This window comes from Teleopsis dalmanni, chromosome 1, assembly GCF_002237135.1.
Source record: "Teleopsis dalmanni isolate 2A chromosome 1, ASM223713v2, whole genome shotgun sequence".
NCBI classification, from domain to species: domain Eukaryota; kingdom Metazoa; phylum Arthropoda; class Insecta; order Diptera; family Diopsidae; genus Teleopsis; species Teleopsis dalmanni.
In genome coordinates this window covers 42,639,743-42,667,301 of record NC_051846.1, presented here as the reverse complement: position 1 = coordinate 42,667,301, position 27,559 = coordinate 42,639,743, and the positions used below count along the sequence as shown (strand labels likewise).

General features: G+C 27.8%; 1 protein-coding gene across 1 annotated transcript in view; it reads right to left on the bottom strand.

The window, feature by feature from the left end:
- Positions 1-3,985: 3,985 nt before the first annotated feature.
- The window catches only part of LOC119673353 (dynein heavy chain 3, axonemal), a gene marked incomplete at its 3' end in the record, with an annotated part of 44,391 nt that continues 20,817 nt past the window's right edge, over positions 3,986-27,559 (bottom strand). Inside the window, 17 exon segments of the mRNA XM_038084617.1 lie at positions 3,986-4,217; positions 4,276-4,593; positions 7,947-8,152; positions 8,402-8,584; positions 9,890-10,033; positions 10,116-10,187; positions 12,745-13,169; positions 13,764-13,878; positions 13,942-14,532; positions 15,330-15,500; positions 15,757-15,944; positions 19,039-19,241; positions 22,652-22,845; positions 25,644-25,812; positions 26,494-26,608; positions 27,140-27,238; positions 27,303-27,450. Of these exon segments, the coding sequence (XP_037940545.1) occupies positions 3,986-4,217; positions 4,276-4,593; positions 7,947-8,152; positions 8,402-8,584; positions 9,890-10,033; positions 10,116-10,187; positions 12,745-13,169; positions 13,764-13,878; positions 13,942-14,532; positions 15,330-15,500; positions 15,757-15,944; positions 19,039-19,241; positions 22,652-22,845; positions 25,644-25,812; positions 26,494-26,608; positions 27,140-27,238; positions 27,303-27,450 (3,573 nt within the window).

The following is a 27,559-nucleotide window of genomic DNA, read 5'->3' as shown; positions in this document are numbered from 1 at the left end:
ACCTCTTATGTATGGATTTGTATTAGTTTAATAATTAGAAACGTTTAGGTTTTAGTACATATAAAACTATAAAAGATTGAAAATAAAAGTCAACAGGAATTAATGCAGTATTTATCATTTGAAGTGCAGACTTCTAAACTTTAACCAGTTAATATTCAGGTAGTTAGCTTCTATCTTTTTTTCTCTCTTGATGTAATGTTTATATTTTAATAAATTATTTAAAATAAATAAGTCAATGTATACTACTGAAAACAAAAGAAGTAATTTATAAATTATCATTTCCATAAGTTGCTTTAATTTTTTGCAAAGTATAGCCCATGGAGATATTATTTAATATTTAGATAAAATAATTAATTAATTTATATTTCTTTATATCTTTTCATTTAAATTATTATAAATAAATTAAATATTGATAAAAATTTTGAACTACACAACCTGACAACTTTATTTGTGTGTGAATAACATTATCGTCTTGACATCTTCGCCAAAACTATTCTATATATTCTATTCTATATAATCGTATCAATGGATCAATGTAACAAATATGCACATATTGGATGATAGTATCATTGTATAAGACTGCATCAAAGGATGCATTACCAATATTAAAAATAACATAAATCTAATTGCATGTCACAGGTATCAATTTATTATGTCCAAAGTTAGGATTTATGTGCTACAACATCCGTCAGTTCAATAATTTAATTATTATTTTATATATCGCAGTAATGTATTCAATTCATACGTATATCAATAATATTGAGAAGTTTCCATATATTGGAATTTGAATTAATTATTAAGAAGTCCTGATAATGAGAGCCTTTAGAACTAAGAATTGCATCTGTGTATGATGTTTAACTGCAATAAATGGAAATGGTTTTCTTAACCAGCTCATATAGTAGGTGTTGCCTGTGTACTAATACAATAAACATTAAATGGAACATTTGCAAAATTTAGTGAGTAAAATTAATTAAAATCAAATTAAAACTGAAATGATGTATGAAATGATGTATATGTGCGCAAATACAAGCCTTAGATGGCTTACTTGTATGATGCTAATATGCATATCGGTCACTTGTGCATGAACATCGTAGAATACTAATCCATAATAAGTACATTTGTCCCCTTCCAGATATCAAACAAACGACACAGTAACATATCTTTGTACTTGAATTCACATCTAGTCTGTAATACACAGGTGTTATGTGCAACAGTGTAATATTATTTGGGCAGGATGTATAATCAAAGAAATTCTATAAGTTAGTTCACTGATAAAATTAATTATTATTATTGACTGCTGAAGGCAAAGCTAAAGTTAACTGTAGACTTGAGCTACACTCCGGAAAGGACAAATTCATTATAATTTTTAATATTTGCATAAAATTTATTTGTTAATTGCTAAATTGCTTTTAAATGGAAGCACAATCATCGCTCCTCTTTGTACGTATATCTGTAGCCTGGTCATATTCTTATGCATATGCATGATGCATTATATGTAACTCGATTGAAATATCTTGTTAACATCTTGTCTACATGTTTATTTACAATAAGTTCTCAAAAGTTATAAATTATTTCCTTTGCTTAATTTATTTGCATATGAAATGCAGTGTAAAATTAATTTATATTGTTCCATAAATTAAATTGGAGCCTTAAATTCGTTATTGTCAATAAATTTAATAATATTAGTATTGTAAGGGTACGCTCTTTAAATGTACGCTTAAAATATACGTATGTGAATAGATTATTAAGTTTATTAGGTTGTATATACGTGCATATCTGATATTTGCAATCATAATGTTGTATAGTAACTGTAGTAAATGCCAATGAAAGAAACTTAATTATGACTTCCTTAAGTAAACAATGAAAATTTGTTCGTGAAGGGAACTTACACATGTAGGACTTGATTCTCTTGTTATTTTGTGGTAGTCCAAAGTAGGTGTTTAATTAAATTTACTTGTGTGTTATGTTAATAGTATTACTAATATTCATTCATATCATATTCCTTATAGCAAATTTGCCCAAATTAGGTCAGAAAAGTCAAGAATTTTCTAACAAAAATCGACAGCATCAACCCATTTGGGAAAATTCATTGATAACTTCATTTATTATCATACGAATTGACAGATTCATAATAAACATTAATAATATTGAATGCTTATAATTTAATTTCAGACTAATGAGTTAATAAAATAAGTGAATTAATTAATATGGCACGAAATCAATGTGCTAATAGAACTTAAGCAGTTTATTTATTGAGTGATTTTTGGCGAAGAAAACATAATTCTTATAAAACATAATTCGTCGGTGCTTATTTTTAGTACATATTATTTTATATAAAATGGCACTTAACTCCTTGATAACTAATCTATCAGCTTCCATTATAATTCTATTAACATTTATGTTGAGATATCACTCAAGGAGGATGTACAAATTATATATATAAGCATCCCAAATAAATTTTCAGTAAAAAAGTTTTACATAACACTATGGTGCTATAAGTTTCACTTTTGGTAAATCTTTGTTTTTCAACAGATATGTTAACAAAAATTACCAATTAGAGTGAAGAATATTCAAACGCGTTCCATTGGCTATGGTGTACCTTAAAAAATATACTGTTTGGTGGTGTTTATGGGCTAGGAACATTGTTAGACCATACATTATTAAAAAGAAGACAATCGGAAGTGTTGCTTGTACCAGTGACTTGACCAATGATTAATTTTTATTGTATTAGTGAATGTTCTCTGGACCAATTTTGGTTTAAACGAGACTGTGCTATGTGTTATAAGTTGGTTGATAAATCGTTATTAAAACGTGTGCTCGATAACTATATTGTCTTTAAAAATCATAAAATCTGGCGAGAATTGTTAAGTATGGGGCTGTAATGGTTAACAATCATTTTGTGGTCTTATCTTAATTGCAGTAATTTGTGACATGAGTATAATGGAATACATGGGTGTGTGTGAAGTGGTCAGACACTAAGGACACCATCCCATTACTGTTTGGAATATTATTAGTAGTAAAATGAGTGAGTTTCACTTTTGGCAGCCGACTGTAGGTGTAAAATTATTGCCACGGGAAAGTATATAGTAATATATAGCAAAAATTTAATACTATATTAGGAATCCCAGTGGTGTTAAGCTTTCACTTTTAATCACTCTGAATTTCTGTCTTCAGCAATGTACTGTTGTCTACTTAATACTATTTATTTATAATTGTAAGGAAATGTGAAACTGCGACCATCGGGTCTATTGTGCTCCCTTCATATCTACTTAGCATGGATCGGGTGATTTACTGCCAGAAAAAAATTTTTTGCGGAAGTATTAATGGTAATGAATGCAAAATTAGGACGAAATAATTTTATAAAAAAGAAATCAATTTGCCAATATCAGTGCCATACGGAAAAGTACCATGTAAAATGATTTATTTTTTAATATATCGGGAATATCTTTTTGGATGATTTTTGCTCTTAACACTGTTGTGCTACTTGTTTAACTTTGAAGATTTATTATACGACAGATTTGAATTTCCAATAATGTAGTTGTTACTTGGCGTTTAATATCGTGAGATTTAATACTGTTTATCTTTGTTTGGGAAAGTATAGAAGCGAGTGGCCAACGTGGGCAAGTCAACATAAATTCCTATTTTAGAAGAAAATATTGAGCGCGTTATTCATAAAATGAAGTATTAAATATTCCGAAGATTTACGCACAACTGGGTCTCCAACATGAAGTGTTTAAGATGTTTTTGTAATGACTAATTGGCGAAATCGGTTTTCTTTATATGCCATAAAATTATATTTCAAAATATATATCTCGTTTATTGAGTTTGTGTATCTTTGCATCGTATTCTAAATTTCTTAAAAAATACCCTATATACATGATATATACAGATTGTAATAAACCCTATATACAGATTATAATCCATGCAGCTGTTTTTTCACAAAAAAATTTATATATATATTTAAGTAAATTATTGAAATATTTACCTGTGCATCCGAAAATAGAAAAACGGTATGATTTCGATTGAAACTAGAAGTCATTAAAATTTTCTTTAAGTCATCTCTCCAGTCTTGTTGCGTATAAGTTTTCGTGACTTGTACAGTCATTAATTTGCACTCAGCAATGCTTGAAGCAAGTCTACAGGAACTGCGCCTACCAGAACCACCCATACCAACCATCAAAATATTACCACGCGGCATTTGCAAAACACGAGACACTCTAGGACATTTAAGACATTATATTAAAAATTTTGTTATTTTTTTTAGTTTTATAATACCTTGATATGTGTTCAATAGCAAAACGGAATAGTACTAAATCCATTGGTGTGCTTGAAAAGTCATTATACTCATGCAAATAGTACGTCATTAGCTTCTCCAATTTATTGTAGTTTTCAACTTCATCATATATGCGAGGATTTGCATCTGGTTCGATGTAATTACCATAGAATAAATTTCTTAAATCGTTATCCGTCAATTTTGCTGACATATCCTCCATACGTTCAGCAAAAGCGGATTCCAAATTGAAACGCAAATAATTCTTACAGGCACCTAATACTATATCCAAAAGGCGGTCACGATCTCGTTGCTCAATCAAACTGGAAAAAGAGGAAATGGAAATAATTTCGTATGCAAATATGAGATATGCTAGCATTTGTGACCAAATTGTTATGATACCAAATTATTTTGTGTGCGCTTACCGATGCATAAACAGGATGTGTTTAGTGGTACTTTTACAGGAAATTTATGTTATTGTACATTTTTATTGGTTGGTTGGAATATATTGTGCATGTACTGCAAACTGCAAACTGCAAACGGCAAACTGCAATATGTGGTGCAATGCAAAGTAATAAAATTTTTGTGAAATGATGTGTAAAATAATTGAATACACACATATTTAAATTGATCCTTTGAAATTTTCGTTGAAAATCAATAATTTGAATAAATGTAAGTGAGCATTCAGTTTACAGTGAAAGGCGTTTATCTGAAACATTTCAGTTCTTTGAGTAATACTTTCATGATAACTTGCCATTCAAACTGAGTTCTTCAAACCATTCAAACCATTTCTTTAAAGTTTGAATCAAAAAGTAAGTTTATATTACAAAATAACTAGAACCATGTCTGCAACAGATACTCAAAATATTCAACATGCATTGTTGCATAGTTGAATGAATTTTTCAAAGAAGAATTTTAAGTTATAGAATTAGTCAATTATTCAGTAAATTTCAATAAAAATGCATATATGTTGATCTAACTAGTACCACATATCTATATTTTAAATGTTATAGTAACAAAATTTTTTTACGGTAATGCCAATAATTGTCATATGTTTTCACTTTTGCATGAAAAATGACTTTTTAAAGAAAGATACAGTTTCACACCCAACAAACTTGTAGTAATATTTAATGAAAAATTTTTGCAAAGATTTCAATGTAAAAATTAAAAAATCAAAAACTATAATAAACAGTCCACCTTATCTGACAAACAAACATTCAAAATTATTGAAAATCATTAAATCAAAGATTCTTAAATCATCCTAATCCTCTTACGTATATATTGGATATAAACTCCTACTCTTACAGATGTGAAGAGAAACAATGTGCCTCAAAGAAAGTCACACAAACACGGCTTAATAAGTATTTATATACATGTCTTATATATAAATCAGTTTCTATTATTGTATAATATTATTGCATTATAATTGAAATTAGTTTTAGATAAATACAATTTGTAATAAAATAAAATTGGGATATTTCAATCTTTTACGCTAAACAGGCCCTAACCGAACAGAAGACATTCCGCCTTCGAATGAAGGTTAGAATGTCGGCCGTTCAGGTCCTCCTAATGTCAGAAGAGGAGGGTAGTTCTCGACCTAGTGACCTCCTTCTGGCCCATATCAAGTCTAGGCAGTCACATAGAATGTGACTATAAGTCTCTTCTGCTTCTAAGGAAAGTCGACAATCTATCTCTTCGGACAGACCATTCGTTAAGGTGATAACGCAGTCAATGGTGACCAGTTAAATATCACATCAGCAACTTGGACTGTAAGTAACGCTAGTAGGCGACTTTCCCGGCTGAAAACCATGACTTTATCAATTAGGAAACCCTAGTTGAAAGACCAACTTAAATCCACAGTAAGGTTTCCGGCTACAAAAATTTGATTGGCAGATCTTGATCTCGCAAGACCTCATATGCATGCCCCATAGAAACTAATAAATTTATTTATAAATTGCATAATATATAAATATTCTTTATAAAAATTTGCTTTTCGTGGTATATATCAAACATCCTCTAAGGTGTGGTTTAAAATCATGAATCAATAAGACATCGTTTTTCTAAACTTAGAAGTTTTAAAGGCATCACATGAAATATTGTTTATTTTAAGGTATATAATATTTAATTAACATAAGAATTTAATTAACTAATTATTGCATAGAAACTTTATATATAAAGCTTTAAAGCGACTAAAAGATGCAAAATTTTGTAATAAAATCGTCTTTAGCAATGAAGGTGTTCATGATATTAGACACAATGTAATGATTTTTTGAAATTAATTTTGAATTAGTTTTGAGGCCCCCGCTTAATTTTGCGTGAGGACACACTAGATTTATTTCAGACGTTAATTATTTGTGCACAGTTATGAATCCTAAAAATTGAATAATACCTGTGAAAAATGTTATAAAAACTGATTTCAATATGCGAAACAATTCATTCGTATGTAAGCAAAAACATCACATTCAAAGTTAAGAAAACCTATATACCAATAAAGTTACATTGTAGTTAATGTCAATAACTACAATTCGAGATGAATTTGATGATTTCCGTTTCTAGATTGGTTTTTCAAGATAGTGCAATTTCTGTTGATCATATTTCTACTGATTGAATCAATTTATGGAGAGAATCTATCAATGATCGTGTAATCTTCTGATATACCAAAGTGCACTGGCTATCAATATAACTACATTCTTTTTTTTGCGTCAAGTTATGTTAAATCATTAACGAACTAGTCAGCTGCTTCAACTAAGACGAAAGATGCTCAACACCACGGTATCTGTGCTGACGGGTCACTGCGAAATAGGAAGACATGCTATGAGACATGGTCTCCCCTACAATGACTTTTGTCGAGGCTGTGGCTCTGAAGATGAGGAGGATACCGTGCTCCATCTCATGTGTCAGTGCCCTTTTTTAGCTAGAAGAATATTAAAAATCTTCGGAACCGCTTTTCTCACCGACCTGACCGATGCTAGGGACCTAGAAAAGTTTATAGAACTGTCAGGCTGGTTTTTCTTTACTTTATGGAGGAGTCGTTACCTTTTTCGGCGTTGATTGTATACTGATTTTACTCTATGTACGTATCAATGCCATTCCAGTGGTACCACAATGGGCTATTATTTGAGCTCAACTCGGCTTTTTGGAAACAAGGCCGCTACTCCAAACCACCTCCAACCCACAACTTACTCCAACCCAATCTACTCCAATCCTATCTATGTTAAATCATTTGTTTACTCATTCATTCATTAGTAATATTAATAGAGATTTACTTTAAAAGGTGACTGAAAATTTGTCTTTCAGAATCAAATTTTTGTAGTTTTATGTATAAAACTAATACATTAAATAAATAAAATTCATTAATAACGTTTACAATTTATTAATATATTAAATTTGCATAGTTCAAGTGATCACACTTTTGGTTATTTTAATGGATAACTATGTATCTTAAAATGCAAATAATTTTATGAAAACGTCACCATGTCTTTTAAATTTTTTTTTAATAGTTTTTTATGAAGCAGTTTTAAAATATTTAATAAACTCCACAAAAAAGTTAATACTTTCTTTCAGTTAATAAAATTTTATACACAATAATTCAGTTGTTTTAAATGTTGAAGTTGTAAAAGTGAATGCACAATTACAAAGCCTATAAAATTAAGTAAAAAAGCCAATATAAACTTACCGGTCATAAAATACACGATAAGTTTCATGAACCCACAATCGTCCTAACTTCTCAACATCAGGCAAACGTTTCGCTGGCACTTTGACAATACCCTGGAAGACACGAGTGATGTCACGTAGTGAAAATGTATAATGAGATTTTGCTGGAGTTGGCAGGAAAACTCTAATAGCCTCTCGATAAACGTTGGTCATCGCTTCTGCCAATCCCTAGAAAAAAAGGACAAAAGCACAAATGCATGATAAATAAAATAAAAAAGAAATAATAAAAATGATATAAAGTGCATACAAATTGAGTTATTAAGCAAACTGTATTAATTTGTCAACTTCATTTTGTTTTAATAAATACATTTAAATGTGAGTTATTTTCCGAATAAAAAAGTATCAAAATGGTATACGTGTATATACATATATATATACATACATACAATACCAATGATTTTTAATATATGAACTTACTCTGGCAAGTATTGCTACTTTATCTGGATAATCTTTGGCGAAATGCCAATTGCCTATTGTTGTAAATATTCTTATTATTGTTGCATCTTCGAATGTGTCTACCGCAATTGCGAATGTATGACGATAAAAACGTGGAAATATAAAGTTGCTACCACCGACCATACCCATCGCTCCTAAAAAGGTCTATTGCAAGGAAATAAATTTAAAATTTTTTAATAAAAATTTTATCAACATTAGAAGCATTAATATAATAAATACGTTACATTACATATATATATATATATATTGTATTAAATTTCATTTAATTAAAATTTAATTTAATTATTAGTTACAATTGTTAATGAAAAGGTTGTACGAAACAAATTACGTTCATGTTAGACATTTAAAAATATCATTTAATATTTAATAGTAATTATATATATTGATTCAAAACATTTTAATGTCAAAGTTTCAAACAATTTTAAGGGTACAGTTTAGTTCAGTACTATTTACTTTGCACTATTTAATTTAATATTTGTTTTATTCAAACATAAAAATTATTGTTTACTAGTAGACTCCAGTTCCGCCCCATTAAAAAGTAGCTGCTATTATGGTAGCAACAACCAAATCTAAATTAATAGACTGTAGTTTTTGTAAAGGTACAATAGAATAAGGTCGGTAACCAGTAGGAGAATGTTTTATAAACTTTTATATTTATATAACAAATTTCAATTCTTCCGAAATTAATTTGTACTAAAATATTTACTAATATAAGTGAATACAATAAAAACAAATATAAGTGCAAATAAGGATAGACAGTCAAATTTTCTTTGGCGGGATCAGTAATATGAAACAGTAATTTTATCCGGTTAAGAATAGTGTCCATTTAAAAGAATATTTTCATTTCATGAAATATTAATATTGGATACCAGCAATACTACTACATAGTTAACAGCAGTGCCCCTTAATGAAAATGTTCCTTGAACAAAGCTCTTACTGTATATATACGTAAATTTAGAGATCGAGCATATCATTAAAAATCCGAATGTCTTAAATTTTATGCGTGACACTTGCAGTCCAAACAAATTATATACAGACTATAAACTAATAAAAAGAAAGCAAATTTTTTTTAAGACCACTGATAATGAGTATGTGGCAATACTCGAGACATTGTTATATGATCAGCCAAATTTCAATAAATTAATAAAAAATTTTGTTGTTGTCTTTTTATTTATATTCGAATCCTTTTAGTTTTTAAGTAGTATCTTTTCGTTATAAGACGCATCATTTTCGGCAAAAAAAAATAAAAATTTTGAATTGATTTTTAATTTTTTTTCTTATTTGGAAAAATTTTTGATGTAATTATATCAAAATTATTTTCCAAACAAAATCAATGCGTTGGTTAAGTCCAAATAAAATTTTTTTAGGGAATGTTTGACTTCGTATCGTTTACAATATACACGTATTAATACTCGAAATAAAAAAATTTTAATTAATTACTAATCATACCATATCCACTAATTCAATTTTCGTCGTATCTACTAAATCTGACCAATATCCATGATCTAACCATTGCCGTAAGAGTTCAATGGGTGGTTGGGATCCGTAGGTGTCTCTGGATGGCATAGCAACATCATCACAAAAAACAATGCACTGAAAAATACAAATAATAATGGCATACATTTTTGTTTAATATTAAGTAAGTCACATTAAATTTAATGTTAGTTAACTATACCTTTTTGCCCAATGAAGGTCCATATACACCCTTTCGACGTCGATCCAATTTTGACATTATTGTTTCTTGTACCTTTAAAAAATTGACTAATATATTAACACGAAACATTATAGATTTATTTGGTATTATTAAAAGATATAATATGGTTATTATTAAAATTTTAATCTTATTTTTATTGTTTAATGTACTAATTTGTGTAATATTATATAATGTTATAATATATTAATTTGTATGGTAAGCGCATATTTATAAAATAGTTAGTACAGTTAATTACTTAATAATTATTTATTTTAATTGAAATCTGCTTTTTTACACGAAGAATTGAGTACAATTTATGCAACAAAAATAATTTCTAGAACCATTAGATTTTTCTATCTATATTCAGGCGTCCATTTTATGCTTTTATAATACATAAAGGTTACAGCTACTCGGATTATTACAATATTATGATATATATAAAACTTAAAATGCTTATGACATAAATGCATTGAATGCAGTTAAGAGTCTAACATACCCAAGAATTGGTCTCATCTTAATTAAAGACAAAAGGCAAGGTTGCTATATGTTGCTTGCAGAATTCTAGAATTTTGTGTTGTGCAAATGAAGCACGTAGTGTCTTCCATATGATACCTATATTTCAGTTATGTTTACAATTGATTTTACAACTAAGAACTTAGTAAAAGTACATTGAATATGGTGTACCTATGTTCAATTTAGAGACATTTTAAATATCATGAGGTATGAATAAAGCAACCTGTCAGTGGACATCAATTTTATTAATTTAATAAAATTTAGATATTCTGAAGAGTTTTATAAAATAAAATCTATAAAAGTATTCGCACGCTCATATTAACTTTTGGATAAACTAAGTCGTTCGTTTTCTAATTAATAATTAAAACATATTTAATAGTTTAAAAAAATATACAGCATATTTTCGATAAACTAAAATATATTCCAAAAATTTTCCATATTACCGAAATATCTAAATTTCGGTAATTCGAGAACAGAATTTAACAATTGTTTGTATTAAATCTTTGGATTATGTTTATAATCGACCATATTATGTATTACCATATAAGCTTAAACAAAAAATGTAAATAATCTATAAATGTATACATAAAATACTTTTAATTATGCAAAACAAATTTGTCACCCAATAAATTCATTAAAATTTGCATACGAAATAATATTATAAAAACACGCTGAGATAATTAATTTGATTATAATGATTGTTTCAAAGTAATTTACATATTTATTGATTCAAAAAATTTAATTAACCCATAAAATCCACATAAAAAATAATGAATAGGTTGAATAACCTTTTCTTATATCATTTTGAGATTAAACTTTTTTGTAAAATAGAAAACGATTAATATTATTAACCTACTTTAGCATTACATAAAACGTTAGATAAATTCATTTTATCAGGATATATAAAAGAGATAAAGAAATGCGGAATGCAGTGTACGCAATTTAACCTAATAATTTAATCTAATAGGATTTAGTTTTTTGTTTAAAGTATACTTATAAACTTACTTCTCTTGCTGGCAATGATATTTCTTATATCATGAAGAAAATACTAAGATATCGAATATATTACAAAAAACCATTTGTAATTAATTACATTGGAAGATTCTTTCAGTATCAGTTTCTCAAAAATCAACACTAGAGATAATATGTCAAAACATGTTTTTAGAATGCAAGAGATCTTTTCTCCAAATATTAGTACTAAATTTTAAAAAATAACAGTAATTAAGTTAATTTATATAGCAGTAGTTCATGCGTTTGTAAAATTACAAAAGATCTGTGAACCTGATATTATTGCTTTTAAATTCTTTAATTCTGGCATTAACGTTTTAGCACGTAGACTGTATACTATCACCGCCGAAAATGTAGAAGTCAGACACGGTTTCAAACAACTAGAACAACAAATTTTTATTCTATTCCTAAAGAAAGACGGTTTATCGAACTATAGTATAGAAAATGAAAGGTTATAATTCTGTTGAATATCATTCAATAAGTTCATGAGCATCAGCTCATGTGTGGAGCATATAATACTTTGCATATGATTATCAAAAAGCTCACTGTGTCATTATCACTTTTATGTTCCAACTTTAAATGGATTTTTGAAGCATTTAAAACGAATTCTATATGACAAGTTACTATATAGTAACGCAGTGAAAAAAATACCAGCCAATCTTTCATAATTAATCAGGGTATATACAGCATGTCTGTATTTTTTTGCCGTTGGTATTTATAACTGTACTGAATGACATATAATCGAATATCAATGGAACTTATTCTGATGGCAATATATAGCGTTCTTATCACGTGTCTAGACTGTGCAGATATTATATTTCATATAGTTTGAATGGAACTGGATATTTTGATATTTAGACCAAGAACACACGGGCTCTTGGTTGCAATATATTATGTATATAAATAGAGAATATGTTGTTTGTATCATGATATTGACGTTAGGCTCTTAACAGATCAAAACGGAGCAACTTGTATTGTTTTGTTATTTAACTGTGTATATTTAGTTAACTTATAATAATAATGTATATAACAATTGTATTATATATTTAATATTTAATTTTTGTGAAACAAACCTTAAATGTGTACTTACTAGTTGGGCACTGGTTCTGGCAGAGAAGTTAACTATATTGACAAGGTTCATATTTTTAGGTAATGCTACCAAATTGCTGGTAATGATGGCGCTTTTTCCAGTGCCAGTTGGACCAATAACCATCATTGGTATTGATTTTGTCATACAAATATCTTGCCAATATGTGATAAAACCAGATTCTTTTGTTGGTACAATGAGTTCACTTATTTGTTTTCCTTCTGGAAATGTTATTGCTTGTCCGGAATCATCAGATTTTTGCCAAGTCCACCATGTTTCTACTTCATCAAATCGATAATCCAAAAATGAAAGTTTTTCCGGAAATATTTGGCCACGGTTAAGTGTAAAGTACTTTGGACGGGGAAAGTCATCATTTGAACCGTACAGTACTTTTCGAATAAGTAAGTCGAAGTGCTTTTGTCCATCAACTACAAATTGTTTCGAAAAATTTGATATGGTTAAAGAGTAATAGAAATATCTCCATGTTATTTATTTATGTTTTTATATAAAATCAATTTAAAATTTTTGTGCATTAAATAGTTAAGTTCACAATTAATTAATATAATTAATTATTGAATGTCTGATATAACTGAAAAATCTACATTATTACACGCAGGCGTTACATTAAATTTAAATAATTATAATATAATTGAAATTGTTTCAAAATAAATATTAATTAAAAAAGTAATTTATATAAGGCATTTAGGAAAACAATTTAGAAAAATATTTTTAGGGAATATAAAATAATCATGCAATAATGGCAAAAGGAAATTAATTGCAGTTTTGTTCTCAATTATTTCAAAATTCTTCGCATTGTTTTTAAATAATTTTTTTTTATATTATATTTTTATTTTTTAAAAAATGTTTATACTGTAAATATTTCTCTCTTATTTTACTACAACTATGAAGAGATGTTTACTATGAGATTTTGCCTAAAATATATGGCCTTGCTATTAATATACAATTTTTATTTGCTCATACTTTCATTTTAACTATAAAGTAATATATTTTTTAGTACATACCAGTTAATAATGAACAATAGCCCCAGGATACACAAAACAGAAACGTTTGTTGAAACCACGTTTGTGTATATTGCTTATTTTTCTCCAAAAAATATAGGAAAAAAATTGAAAACATCTGAAAATGTAATTAAATATTATTCTAAATATATTCGTTAACAAACGAATATGGTTGAAATACCCGATATTGATATATAGGTGAAGTTTCCAACATCTGTTTACAGTCTGGTAATATAAACAATGTGGCAGGAATTAACCAATCGACTAAATCCTCGAATAATTGCATATATATTTCATTCAAGCCAATATTTCTTACAAGCACATTGGTGAAGCTTTTGTGGAAAGCTTGCCAACCTAATTGTGATGGTTCCATATAAATCATGCCAACACGTGAAACTGTTGCAGGTGATGCCTGCTCTAAATCGGCAGGCTCAAACATCATGTTCATTGTTTTAGTCATTTGCATAATTTCACCGGACATCAGACATAATTTTTTGTTGTCGTCCAATACAGTGTTTAGATTTTCTATCCAAACAGCATCAACTGGACCATCGAATACAACCCAATGACGTTCCTGACGTGAACCAATTGCTTGCTCACGAAATGTTTTGGCAAGTACACCATCCGACCATTCATGTGATATTGGATCGAAACGCCCATATAGTTGACCCATTGTAATTGCTTTTGGATTAATTATACGGAAATTAACAGGAAATTCCTTAAGTGTTGCATTCTCATCCAAACTGACATGACGCAAAGTAGTTCCTAATATCTAAAAATTACACACATACAAATATGTTATTTTTTATTGAATTGAATTGGATTTATCTTTTTAAATTTTTTTATTTCACATATGTCAACGTTTTTGGGAAAATTGATTTTTTTTCTAATCAAACCCTGTGTGAGTTTTATTACTTTATAACAAAAAAGGTGCACTATACGCCCACCGCAAATAAGGCGCAACTTTTTTACATATCAAAGCCTTTTTAATATTTCATTCATTTCTTTTTGTTAGTGTTATAGACTAGCAGGCACAAATTATTCAAAAAAATTTAAAAGGATGCCAGGATAAGCAGTTGCGCTTGTCACCGCTTTTACTTTACCTTTATTCAAAAGAAAACATCTCAGATATTGCGTTTTATATGCAAATTATTGCTTTCTTTTGTAAAATTATTATTTTGCTGGAGTAGGCGGGTTTTAAGGAACAAAAAATAATGCTTTAAAAGCGTATTTTTTATATTAAGCCTTTTAAGTATTTTATTACTAACAATCATATTTATTTGGTGTTCTCTGTTAATTTATATAGTAATATTTATTTTATAAAAATTATTTAATTTTGTAAACTTTTGGTTATACGTTTAACTGATAACAAAGTGCCAGCTAACCGCATTAAAATTATGGAAAATTTCCAGAAAGCCTCTGTATACACATTTCAATTTGTCAAAACTTAAGAACAATGCAGATTTCTATACATATGTATGGTTCCTTTTAAATAATCAGCATGAGACATTACAATTAGTATTCTTAAATAACTGATTTCCAGTTTTTAAGTAAATCTGATAATGTTACCTGATAAGCTGTGGTTTTACCGCCCATAGCTGCGCCAACCATCATTAAACCATGTCGAACCAGTAACATTTCGTAAATCTGTAAAATCTTTTCCACATACCAGGGCGTGGCCTGAAGATTTTGAGCAGCAAGATTTTTATTTAACCATTTAAGTATATCTTCACGTTGGGGCTGAAATGCAGAAATAAAATGTTTGTTTATTAAGTTTTATAAATAGAAATTATTACTAAATTTCTAGGGATATAATTTGGAATCTTATTTGGTATTTTTAATATAATTATATCTATTGTTAATAAAACATTAGTTATAAAGTATTTATATTGCTTTTTAATAGGTATTTTGAAAGTTTCTTTAATTTTTATATATACATCAATTATTTTAGTACATCCCATATCTTAAATTTTAAATATATTTTATATGCACTTACCATTGGTAGCTCAATGCCTGGAAAAAGATCCATATAAATACCAATAAACAAGGAAACATCCTGCTCCAAGAATTTTGGTAAATTAACATCTACAATAGCACGTAACACAATCTGAGCTTCGGGTAAATCGGGATATAAGCGGCGCAAAGAAGCAGATGCTAACAGCACGGATTTCACAGCTCTCATACCTTTTATACAATAATTTAAAAATTTATTTTGTAATTTAATTTTATGTGCAAATAAATAAACTAAATGTAATTGAGGTATTCAAAAACAACAAATAGTGTGATAAATATGTTAGATGGTTAGGTTAATCTAGCTGATTGTAAGCCACACATAAGCTCATTGATATCCAGCGATACCACATGGAGTTTAATACCAACGGTTTTTTGAAAATCTAAGGAGTTATTGAAGTTGTATTCCTCAGACAGACTTACAAAGGGTCTTATAAAGATTTCTTGAAGTGTGTGTTTAGACCAACCCTTAAGACATTGTGTGCAACTCTGAGACTCCTAAATAAATGAATAATTATTTTTTGTGTTGAGTTAAACTCATTCATTTTCAACATTCGAAACTGCATAAAAAAAAGATTAATTTAATTTTTGTAATTGCGTTTTTTAATAATCACTCTTTAATATATGACTATTAAATATACCAAACTTTTGAAGGTGTTATTATATACACCTTTGACACTGTTGTTAAGTGTATATTAGTTGCTATAATAAAATTAAGATACCAGTTAAACTTCGAAATATTTGAAGTACTTTACCAACATAAATTTTTTATAACCAGAACTCAACAGGAAATATTTGTAGTAAATGAAATATTTGAAAAAAGTTTCATTACATCTGTTATCGAAACAGAAAATAAACAGAAAATAAGTAGATATAAAAATACTAGCATTAAATACAACCAAAGTGTTCGTATATCTGAATATATTTTTGTATATTTTTGTAAACTACTATATACACTTACGAGTATAAGTAAGTATGTCATAATATACTTGTATGCTTCACCAACGAAAGGAAAAATATTTTCAAAAGTTTTTCAATCTAAACTCGCAATGAGATACTTCTGATCGAAAATACAGTATATAAAACGTCAAAGTTGGGGAAACACAAGATAAAATTCTTTTATGAAGTACACAGTATACGCTCTATTGGCTAATATTGCACAAAATTCATAATATAAAATCCAATATATCAAGTGACACGTTTGTTTTGCCAACTTTGCTGGAATTGCAGTACAAATGGACGGAAGATGTTCGCGCTGCAAATGGAGAGACTTCATGTTTGTTTAGTCCTTTTGGTTCATTTGTAAATATTTCTAATTTAGTATTGAGAATTCAATACTTAACAAATGTGAATATTGCAAAATTACAATACTTAAACAAACTTTACATGATAATATGAGTCCTTCATTAATAAAAGTGAAACGTATGCTTTGGTTTTGGATATCAAAGGAAGTCTCTTAAAGTTTTAAACCATGATAAAATGTCATACATGACATAGCTTTCGCTTCAATGATGTAGAACTTAATATTGTGTATTAAAAGTTACGAAAACTTTTACTATTGAAGTGAAAAATTGTATATAAGTTTATGATATTAACAAATCTTTATACGTAACAATTAATGAATATGATATCTGAGGCAAGTAAAGGCTAAAACTAATGTTCAAATCTCGTACTTAAATTTTATAAATTATGGACAGACTCATGATATGAGTTTGATAAATAATTAAAGTATGATAATTATTAAATATATATATCAATAATTTATGATATAACCAGTATTCCTGAAATATATGGACCACATTATTTAATATCACACACTTTTGCATAAAGATTTTTAACTTATTGGTTTATTTATAATCTCTATATGTCTTAAAGAGTAAAATTAGATTTTAAAGAATTGCTGGAATATTAAGCCGCTTTGATGTGCGGGAAAGAGGGTAGATTATAAAATATAATAAATAATTAAAATAAGTACGAAAATAATTTAAAAGAGAAACAGAATGAGAAAAAAGTGCATTCCTAAAAATACTAAAAGTATAATGAAACAAAAAATTTCAGTTTATTTTTTAACAGCCTTAGTGTCAAAAAAAATAAAAAAATTAATTATAAAAACAAAAAGTTAAGTACTAGATTTATTATTTTCCTATGCTTCTTTTTACAATTCAAGCGTAAATGAAGTGTTTCTACTTAATTGCTTATATGTAGTGTGTGTACCAAACTTTATGATAATTCGTTATTGCAGTTTAAAAATTTATTTTCTAATATTTGCATAGAGTCAATAAATTAGATTTGTATAAATTACAAAAAACAAAATTTGTTATAAGAATAAAAAAATTAAGTACTAAATTCATTATTTTTAGATAATTTTGGATTTTATAGTTCAAGTTCAAATGGAAAGTATTTACCTATTTGTTTACATTGTATGTACAAAACTTTTTTGCAATTTATTATTGCACTTATAAATTTATTTTCTAATATTTTTATGGAAACAATAAATTAGATTTTTACAGATTAAAACAAAAAAATTTTAAAAAATAGCTATAGTTGTAAATCCATGAAAATATTCTTGCTTTATTTATGTACGTACGAGTATCTGCTACTGCAATTTCGAAAAATTTTCTTCATCAATTTAAATGCACTCGTAACTTTTAATGTGTATTTCTGAATTAAATTAATACTAAGTTGAATATATTTCTTCAGAGTGAAAGTGAACGCTACGAAGATTAATGGTTCCGTAATTCGACTTTTATTTAAACGCGCGTAATTTAAAGTATTTTCTATCTAAAAAATGTTACATTTTTAGCACAAAAATATATAGACTAACGAATAAATCATTTGCTTTTTATTTTAATACAAATACAAAAAGCACGAATTTTATTTCTATGTCAGTAGATACATTGTACATCTAAAATCAGTTTGATTTAAAAGCACAATGAAGATATAAACTCAGTAAAATACAAATAAAAAACATTATTAATAAAAATAAAATATAATAAAATAAAATAAAAAAACAACGAAAAAAAAATAAGGACCAAAAATTGTATTTAGTTGAACTTCTGAAGCAAATATTTGTGTGAACTTGTATCTATTAGGAAACATAGTTGTGACTTTAAAGTATATTTTTCCTTTAAAAATCGTTCAAAATAATGGTCATATAATTTTTAGTCTTCTGTAAAAATTTTTTTAACTTGGAACGACTGTAGGTAATACAGCTAAAAGGACGTTGGTAACAAAAAAAAAAATTTGGCAAAAAAATACTGGTACATACCATAATCATAGTGAGATTGTGATGAAAGTTGCTCAGAACACAATTTATATGTGTGGACAATTTTTTGTGCCAGCATTCGTGCATCATCGAAACCGTTCGAATATAAAGTGATTTCCCCAATCATAGCATAGTCAGGCACCATCATGGCCACTGTGCGGAAGAGTACCTTTAAGTTATCAGGAAGTTCTGTGCGTCCAGCATAACTGTATGAAAAAAGTTAAGAAAAAAATATTAAGAACAATAAATACATAAAAAGTTGTATGTGCGTGTATTTAGCAAATCAATGTTGAAGAACAGAAAGAAAAATATAAAAGTTTTCCTTTTTGACCATATATTTGGACAGATGTTTTACGGTTTGTTAAAATTGTAAAAAAATATAGATTCTCAATTTACACTTTAAAAGTCTAAAAAACTTCTAATATGATTTAATTACATTTTGTTATAAGTTTAAAAAAAAAAAGTAATATGTAAAAGATGTTTTGAATAGAAACCAAACAATACTCATAAATTTTAATTCCATTTTCAAAAATTCAATTCTTACAAAACAATTAAATTACTTAGTAATCCTAAAAACGATTTAATCAAATTGCTTGTTTTAGGATTTAAATTATATAAAAATTATATATATATTGTTTTGCATTAAAGAATTTGTATTTTTAAAAATTTTTTTTTTAGTCCCTTAATAATATTCTTTATATAATGTATATTTTCTAATTTATGTATTTCCAATCGTGTATATAAATCACGATATCACAATCATATCGGATCTGTTAAATAGTATTCCGATATTGATAAATAAAACGTTTATAATCAGTTATGATGAAAAAAAGTCGCAGAGATAAAATAAGAATTTGAAAAATTTTAATGAAAAAAACATAAACTCGTAATGTTTGTAATCAGGGTCCATGAAAAATAATGATTATTTAAAAAATTTTCAAGGAAAATGGAAGTGGTCTAAATTTTTTTTTAATTATAACATATAGTTGTCATTTTAACAACTTTCATCTCTAATATTATGTATATTTTATATATATAAGCGTTCAAAAATAAAAATCAAATAATAATAATTAAATTTGCTTTATATTGTTTTTTAAAAACAATTATTATTATGTGCCTTTTACTTATTCAGGAGTAATTAACTCATACACACTACTTTTTATTTTAAAATAATTAATATTTTTTGGTTGTAATTATAATGAAAACTAAATTATAATTTCTATAATATTTTATTATAAAAATAATAATGTATAATAATAATTATTGTAAAAACATAAAAATCAAAAATTACTATTATTTTTGAAAGCAAAATATAATTGATAAGTCGGGCGTTTTATTTTTAAAAACAGAAAAATAAAATAATGCTTTTCTGTGTGTTGTAGTTGTTATTGTAATTTCATACAAATTGTAATTCATTCAGCTGATTAATGTTGTACAGAAATATGTACTATATATAAAATTATGTATTATATATATAATATATATGTACTAAACGATTTAGTATTAAATGTTTACCATGAAAAAAGAACTTGTTGTAGTTTGAGTTAAGCAAAAATTATTTTATATTAGTCAAATATATGTTTACATCACAATAAAAGTTAAAAAAAGAAGTTAATCGTATGAAACCAACTCCCACCATAAGAATAAAACAAGGTTAGGTTAGGTTAGGTTATACCGGTGATCCCTAGTAGATCCACTTAGGCCTATTGGCCCATTGTGATACCGTATATAAATAATAAAAACCTCAGAAAGAATAAAACAAAGGTGGGTAAAAATATTACATTTCGTACTAATATGGGAATGCTTCACCCTTTTCTTCTGATAGTGGTAGAATTGATATATATATAAATTCTTTCACTTGAAGGCATTTATTGCCCATAGTGAGACCCTCATAATTACCTGGTAAGAAAGATTTTTGGTTTGTTACTGTTAGATATACGGTGGTTACTAATATTAGATTTGAGCATCTCGACATACACAAAAGCAATATTTCAAATGCGATGTTTTTATCCTGTTTTTTTGAAAATAATAATAATAATAAGTTGATAAACAAATATCTATTTGTTTGTTAAATGCAGTGTAATAAAATACAGTGTCAAAACATAATTAACGGACATAATTTTTTAATTAGGTAAATTTTATTAAATACTTTACGCAACGGCGGAAAACTGCAGAGAGGATATAAAAAAACAGAGATGACTTTAGGTTAACGAATATGTTAACGATATAACAAACCAACTAAATAATGATTGATGAAATTTTTGTAAAAAAAAGACAATTTAAATATAATTTCAGTTTAAAACAAATTTTGTATATAAATTGCAATGAAAATAATGAAAGGTCTTGACATTATATGTATCGTTGTACTGAGAGTCAATTTTACGAGTAATGAACTTTCTGCAATTTATAGAAGAGTTGTGTTATCACAACTCTATATCCCCTGATACGTTGATAGCTAAAGTAAAAGTCTTCAGTTTTTAATTTAAATTCATTTAATTAATTTATTATCTTATACTGTCTTACTCATGTATGTTTTTAAATACAGATTTAATTTTTAAATCTTAAATTGCTAATCAATTTTTAAGAAGTGCATTTAAATGGCTTGAAATTCGTCACAAATGCCTAACAAATCTTTATAGCATGCATTTACTTATTGCACATAATCAACCACAAAAACCGAAGTGGGCTATCATAAATAACAATTCAATTGTAAAAATATAAGGAATCCCCTTAAGCTGCTACACAATGACAAATTGAGTTTACATTCCTTTTACTAGAATGATAAAACATGCAAAAATGTACAGAATAAGCCAAGTAGTAGTCTGTTACTTTGTTTGCTTTAATAATACTACTCAATATGTTTGTCACAGATGTTCTACATGCATTTCAAAGTCATAAATATTCGTTTCAGAAATCTCAAATAACCCAATAACAACAATAATTTTGCTGGGAATTGCAAATGCGACCAAAGTCTAAGGCATACTCCATGGTTAGAACGCAGTAAAACGCAACCAAATACACTACAGTTCGATAAATGAATGAAAGGGTACAGAAAAATATGCGAAGACCATGAGATACAAAACTTAAATGACTGTAAACGGAAATATATACTGGAAAAATGTATATAAGATCATTGTTTTGTATAGACATCAATATGAAAAAATATGTATTTTAATGTGCCACATATAGCTTGTAGAAATGCGTTAGTGATAAATGCGTTTGTGATAACTTTTGTCAAAAAGAAGAAGAGTGTAGCTAAAAAACATAAAAAAGTAAGATTTATTTACAAAAAATATGAAAACATCTAGAAAAATTCCTGTCTTTAACTAAGAAAAAAAATTTTTTATTAACTAAACTACAAAGACATGTATTTGTGATTTGTATATTGAAGTTTGTCGTTTCAAGAATTTTAAAAGAAAAAGTGTTAATTAAATAGTTTATCTTATCTTGGTTTGCTAACAAAAAACAGGAATTTTAAAAAATTTCATAAATTCATTAGAATTTACTAGTTTTTCTTAGTTTTAACAAATCGTATTCATAAAGGAAATTAATATGCATCCTCGCACAAATAACATCCCATTTACATACATTCTATACATACACATATAGTACTTACCCTGGATTCATGGTTATGAATATGGAACAAGTTGGATCCAAACGCAACATTGTATCTTCAAAGAAGAATTTCACAACTTTTCTTCCGATCGCCCGTTGTATGGTTAAAATTTGCTGCGCTACTACAGACAATACTTCCAATTCGATTCGATTGAATTCATCGAAGCATGCCCAAGCGCCAGATTGTGCCAATCCCTTCAAAAGTGAATAAATAAAAAGGCATAAATAAATGAATAAAGAATATGAAAAATAAAAGGAATTTTCAAACGAAAGGAAAATAAATTTCAAAACCGAACAATATGGTCGAATGTAGTTGCTTACATGATATTTAATTTATGAGAATCTACAAGCGAATTGCATCTGGATGCTCTTTTATAACATTTATACTACGAGAAGTTAAAAAACTTAAAAAAAAATTTAAAGATTGCATTTGATATTTTTTCCACAACAATGCCTATACCTTTGGCACACTATAATAGGTTTAAAAAAAATTTGTATCAATATTAATTTTAATTTTTTTAACGCAATATACCTTCATTTCATTTTTATTAAATGATTATTAATTTATTGATATGAGCAGTTCCATGAACAATAATATTAATAAATATGGATTTTATTTGATTGTTTTCCATATCAAGAAACAATAATATGGTATAGATAGTACCATTTATTATCTATACTAAATTCGAGTTTAATAATTAAATTAATAAAAATAAAAAAGTTAAATTATTTGAAGTTTTTTTATTAAACAACAAAGAATCCTCTGTTTAGCATTAACCGAACTCATTAATTAGGTGTTTTATAAAATTCGATTTATTTTTCCAATTGTATTCGAAATATGTATATTTCACTTTCAATATTTTATCATAATGAAAGTAATTAAAATAATATTCAGGTCTTTAATTTGAATAAAAATGTTTTGGAGTACATATCTTTTTGTGAGCCGCATTTACTGTAATTGCAATTATTAAAGTATTATTATATTTATATTTCTCTTAATTATGAAGGTCCTTCTTATAAGATCGTTCAATATTTGTAAGCAATTTGCATAAATTACAATTATAAAAACACATAGAACAACTAAAATATTAAATATTAATATTATGCAAAATTTGCCACGCGTTGATAGTAAATGTGACAGCTCCCACTTAAAATTCAAACTCTTACAAATTTATTGGCACAAAATTTAAATAAAAATTGCAAAAATAAAATTTTTTTTTATAAAATATCAAATTTATTGGTTAATGACCCCAGTTTTTGGCAATGTAATATGCTGGAGTTACCATAAGTTGGTAAAAGTAAACGATGTTGTTGATAGAATCTATCATCTCCAAAGAGAGCATGATAACATGATTTTCTCTTGAAAAAAATAAACAAAAGTTAAAAATAAAAATCTAAACAAAAGTTAGAAACAAAATCTAAACTAATTTTTAAGACTGAACTAAAGTTAATTAATATTAATGGTGAAATGGCCAATCAATTTTTACTATCAAGTTCTGAAATCTTTGAAGTATTGAAGCTACTCAATTAACTCGTTAACTAACCATTCATAGTAGAAATACAATATATATTGAAAAATAAAACAAAGTCTGATAAAGACATGAAAAAAGAATAAGTATGAACTTGTCTTTTCATTAATGAGAATATGGGTAAGACAAAATCGTTCTCACCCGAACTCCACAAAAATTTACTATAAATAAAAAATTAATATGAAGAGAATTTATTCTGAACTTGTTGTTTCTGAAGTTAAGTTGTGTTAGGTTGCTAACAAATCGAGAAGAAAAATGGTTGGTTTTAATAAATAATCACATTATTTTTACAATAATTTGTTTTTTAATTAAAGTAATAATTAATTTGTTTTCTATTAAACTGCAGAAATTTCTTATAGCAGCATTAATGTGCTTAGCTGTAGCAACGGCTTTTGCCATTGATACACCATCAAATGAATATCTACCACCAGTTGCAGTTGCTCCTGTTGAGGAAGCACAAATAGTGTTAGAACCACAAGAATCAGCTGCACTTGCTGATGATGGATATCGTTATAAGGTTGTACGTCGCGTAAAATATCGTCAACGTCGCGATGTCAATGAGTTACCTTCCAATGAATATCTACCACCAGTTGCAAGTGCACCTCTTGAGGAAGCACAAATTGTGGTAGAACCACAAGAATCAGCTGCACTTGCTGATGATGGATATCGTTATAAGGTTGTACGTCGAGTAAAATATCGTCAACGTCGCGATGTCAATGAGTTACCTTCCAATGAATATCTACCACCAGTTGTAAGTGCACCTCTTGAGGAAGCACAAATTGTGGTAGAACCACAAGAATCAGCTGCACTTGCTGTTGATGGATATCGTTATAAGGTTGTACGTCGAGTAAAATATCGTCAACGTCGTGATGTCAATGAGCTACCATCCAATGAATATCTACCACCAGTTGCAAGTGCACCTCTTAAGGAAGCACAAATTGTGGTAGAACCACAAGAATCAGCTGCACTTGCTGATGATGGCTATCGTTATAAGGTTGTACGTCGAGTAAAATATCGTCAACGTCGTGATGTCAATGAGTTACCTTCCAATGAATATCTACCACCAGTTGCAAGTGCACCTCTTGAGGAAGCACAAATTGTGGTAGAACCACAAGAATCAGCTGCACTTGCTGATGATGGATATCGCTATAAGGTAGTACGTCGAGTAAAATATCGTCAACGTCGTGATGTCAATGAGTTACCTTCCAATGAGTATCTACCACCAGTTGCTAGTGCACCTCTGGAGGAAGCACAAATTGTGGTAGAACCACAAGAATCAGCTGCACTTGCTGATGATGGATATCGCTATAAGGTAGTGCGCCGCTTAAAATATCGTCAAAGACGAGTTTAAATAAGTATTAAAATATTTAAAACATTCAAAACAAAACGTACTGACGCTTATAATATGACAAATATATAAAATATTATCAAGTATAAAACCATTGGTTTTTTATTTTCAATTACCTTAAAGAACTTTCCTAAAGCCTTGTAGTCTAAGCCATCGGAACAGTTGAAAACTACGCATTTCTTAGCGACGGCTTTGGCTAAATCTTTGCATGTTTCGGTTTTACCAGTGCCAGCTGGACCCTCTGGTGCACCTCCTAAACATAGTTTTAGCGCACCCATCAAAGTTCTATAAAGAAAAAAATTTTTAATTCAAAATAAACAAAAATAATAGAAAAGCATCTGTAACAAATGAAATCACAATAAAACGGAGCAAGTAAATTGGCAAAAAGGTATAATTCCGCTCAAAGCCTAAAAGTAAGCATTTATAGTGTGGACGTCATTTTAATTTTTTTTCTCTTGTGCAAATATATTTGTATTTTTTTAAAATTTGAAAACAAAAAATATATGACATTTGTTCTTTTTTCCGTTTTATTTTTGCCAACATTTTTCGGTTTCAGTTTCCTTTTACACGAACTCATACTTGTATCCTGTGCATTGCACATTTCGTGCCTTGAGTGTTTGTGCAATGTCAGACATTGATTTATTTGTTTAATAATAAAAAAGAAAAGTATTATCTGAAAAGCCATTAAAAAGGTTTCCATTTTTGTAGGTTTTTATGTGTTGTATTTTTCGGTTTTAACTATATTCGGCAGATTTATGCCGAATATGTCTATAAACATGCATTTCTGAAAATTCAATTTTAATGGATTTAATTCTGCTTGTTTATTTTGTAGGAAAGGCGTGATGTAGGTAAATTCCAAACACTTACCATAAAATTTTTTATTTTAAGCATTACGACTATTTACGTAGGTGTTGTTCCGATTTAAAATATTAAAATATCATATATTTTTATTTGTTCAATATTTACCTATAACAACGATCGGTCAATGGAGTAACAACCAAACGCGGTAAATTGCCAAGGTATTCCAAACCATATTTAACATCTGTTACAACCATACTGACACAGACGTATTCTTCTTTTTCTATGTTAAAAAAAAAACGCATCAAAACATTTAATAATTTCAAAAGATATATATGAAGTGTTATATATAATATTATACATATAGTAAAGCTTAGAAAAATTATTATGGTCAATTTAAATTGGAAAAATATATTAAGAGGTAATTGTTTAAATTTGATTATATATTGCAAAAGAGAGCTTATGCTGTAATTAGCAAATTAAAATTAGTAATTTATTAAATAAGTTACTCTAAAATGTTTAAAATCAGTGAGCGAAAACAAACAGTAAAGTACAAAACATAGTGTAGTTTTGTATATTTGTTAAAAACTCTAAACGAAGAGTATGCTATAAAAAGTACATTATAAAATGTTCGCGTTGTGTTCTTTTCCTCGAAGTTAGTGATCTTTTTAACGATCTTTTCCCGAAAGTAGTGTATATTTAGTGTTCTTTTAGTCTCTATCGAACAAAACGATTTGGATATGTATTGTTACAATAAAAACAATATATAATCATTATATTGTGTTATTATATCAAGTTAACTAAAGTTACATACTCTCATTTTCATGCCAATAATATCGGAGCTGAGATATCCAATCAAATTCATGTATTGATAATACATTTAAGTCACTGATGGCCTTTACAACATCTCGAGCTAAAAACATGTAAGATTTGATTGAATTGGTTTAATGCATATAAGTTCTTTTGTATATACACACCATGTACATCTAGAACAATAAGAGCCTCAACAGTTATACGAAGTCCACTCTTTAAATCTAAACGCACTAATCGTACGAGATCACCAATTTGTGCAGTACTTTTTACAACATATGCTGGTAGTGACTTCTTTTCTATGGCTTCCTCTACCTGTCAAAATAAAAAAAAAATGTAGATAGTTTATATCGCAGAAAATTTATCTAAAATATTAAAGCGTTTTGCATTTCCAAATTTAGCTTGTTAAAAAAGGTTTGAAATA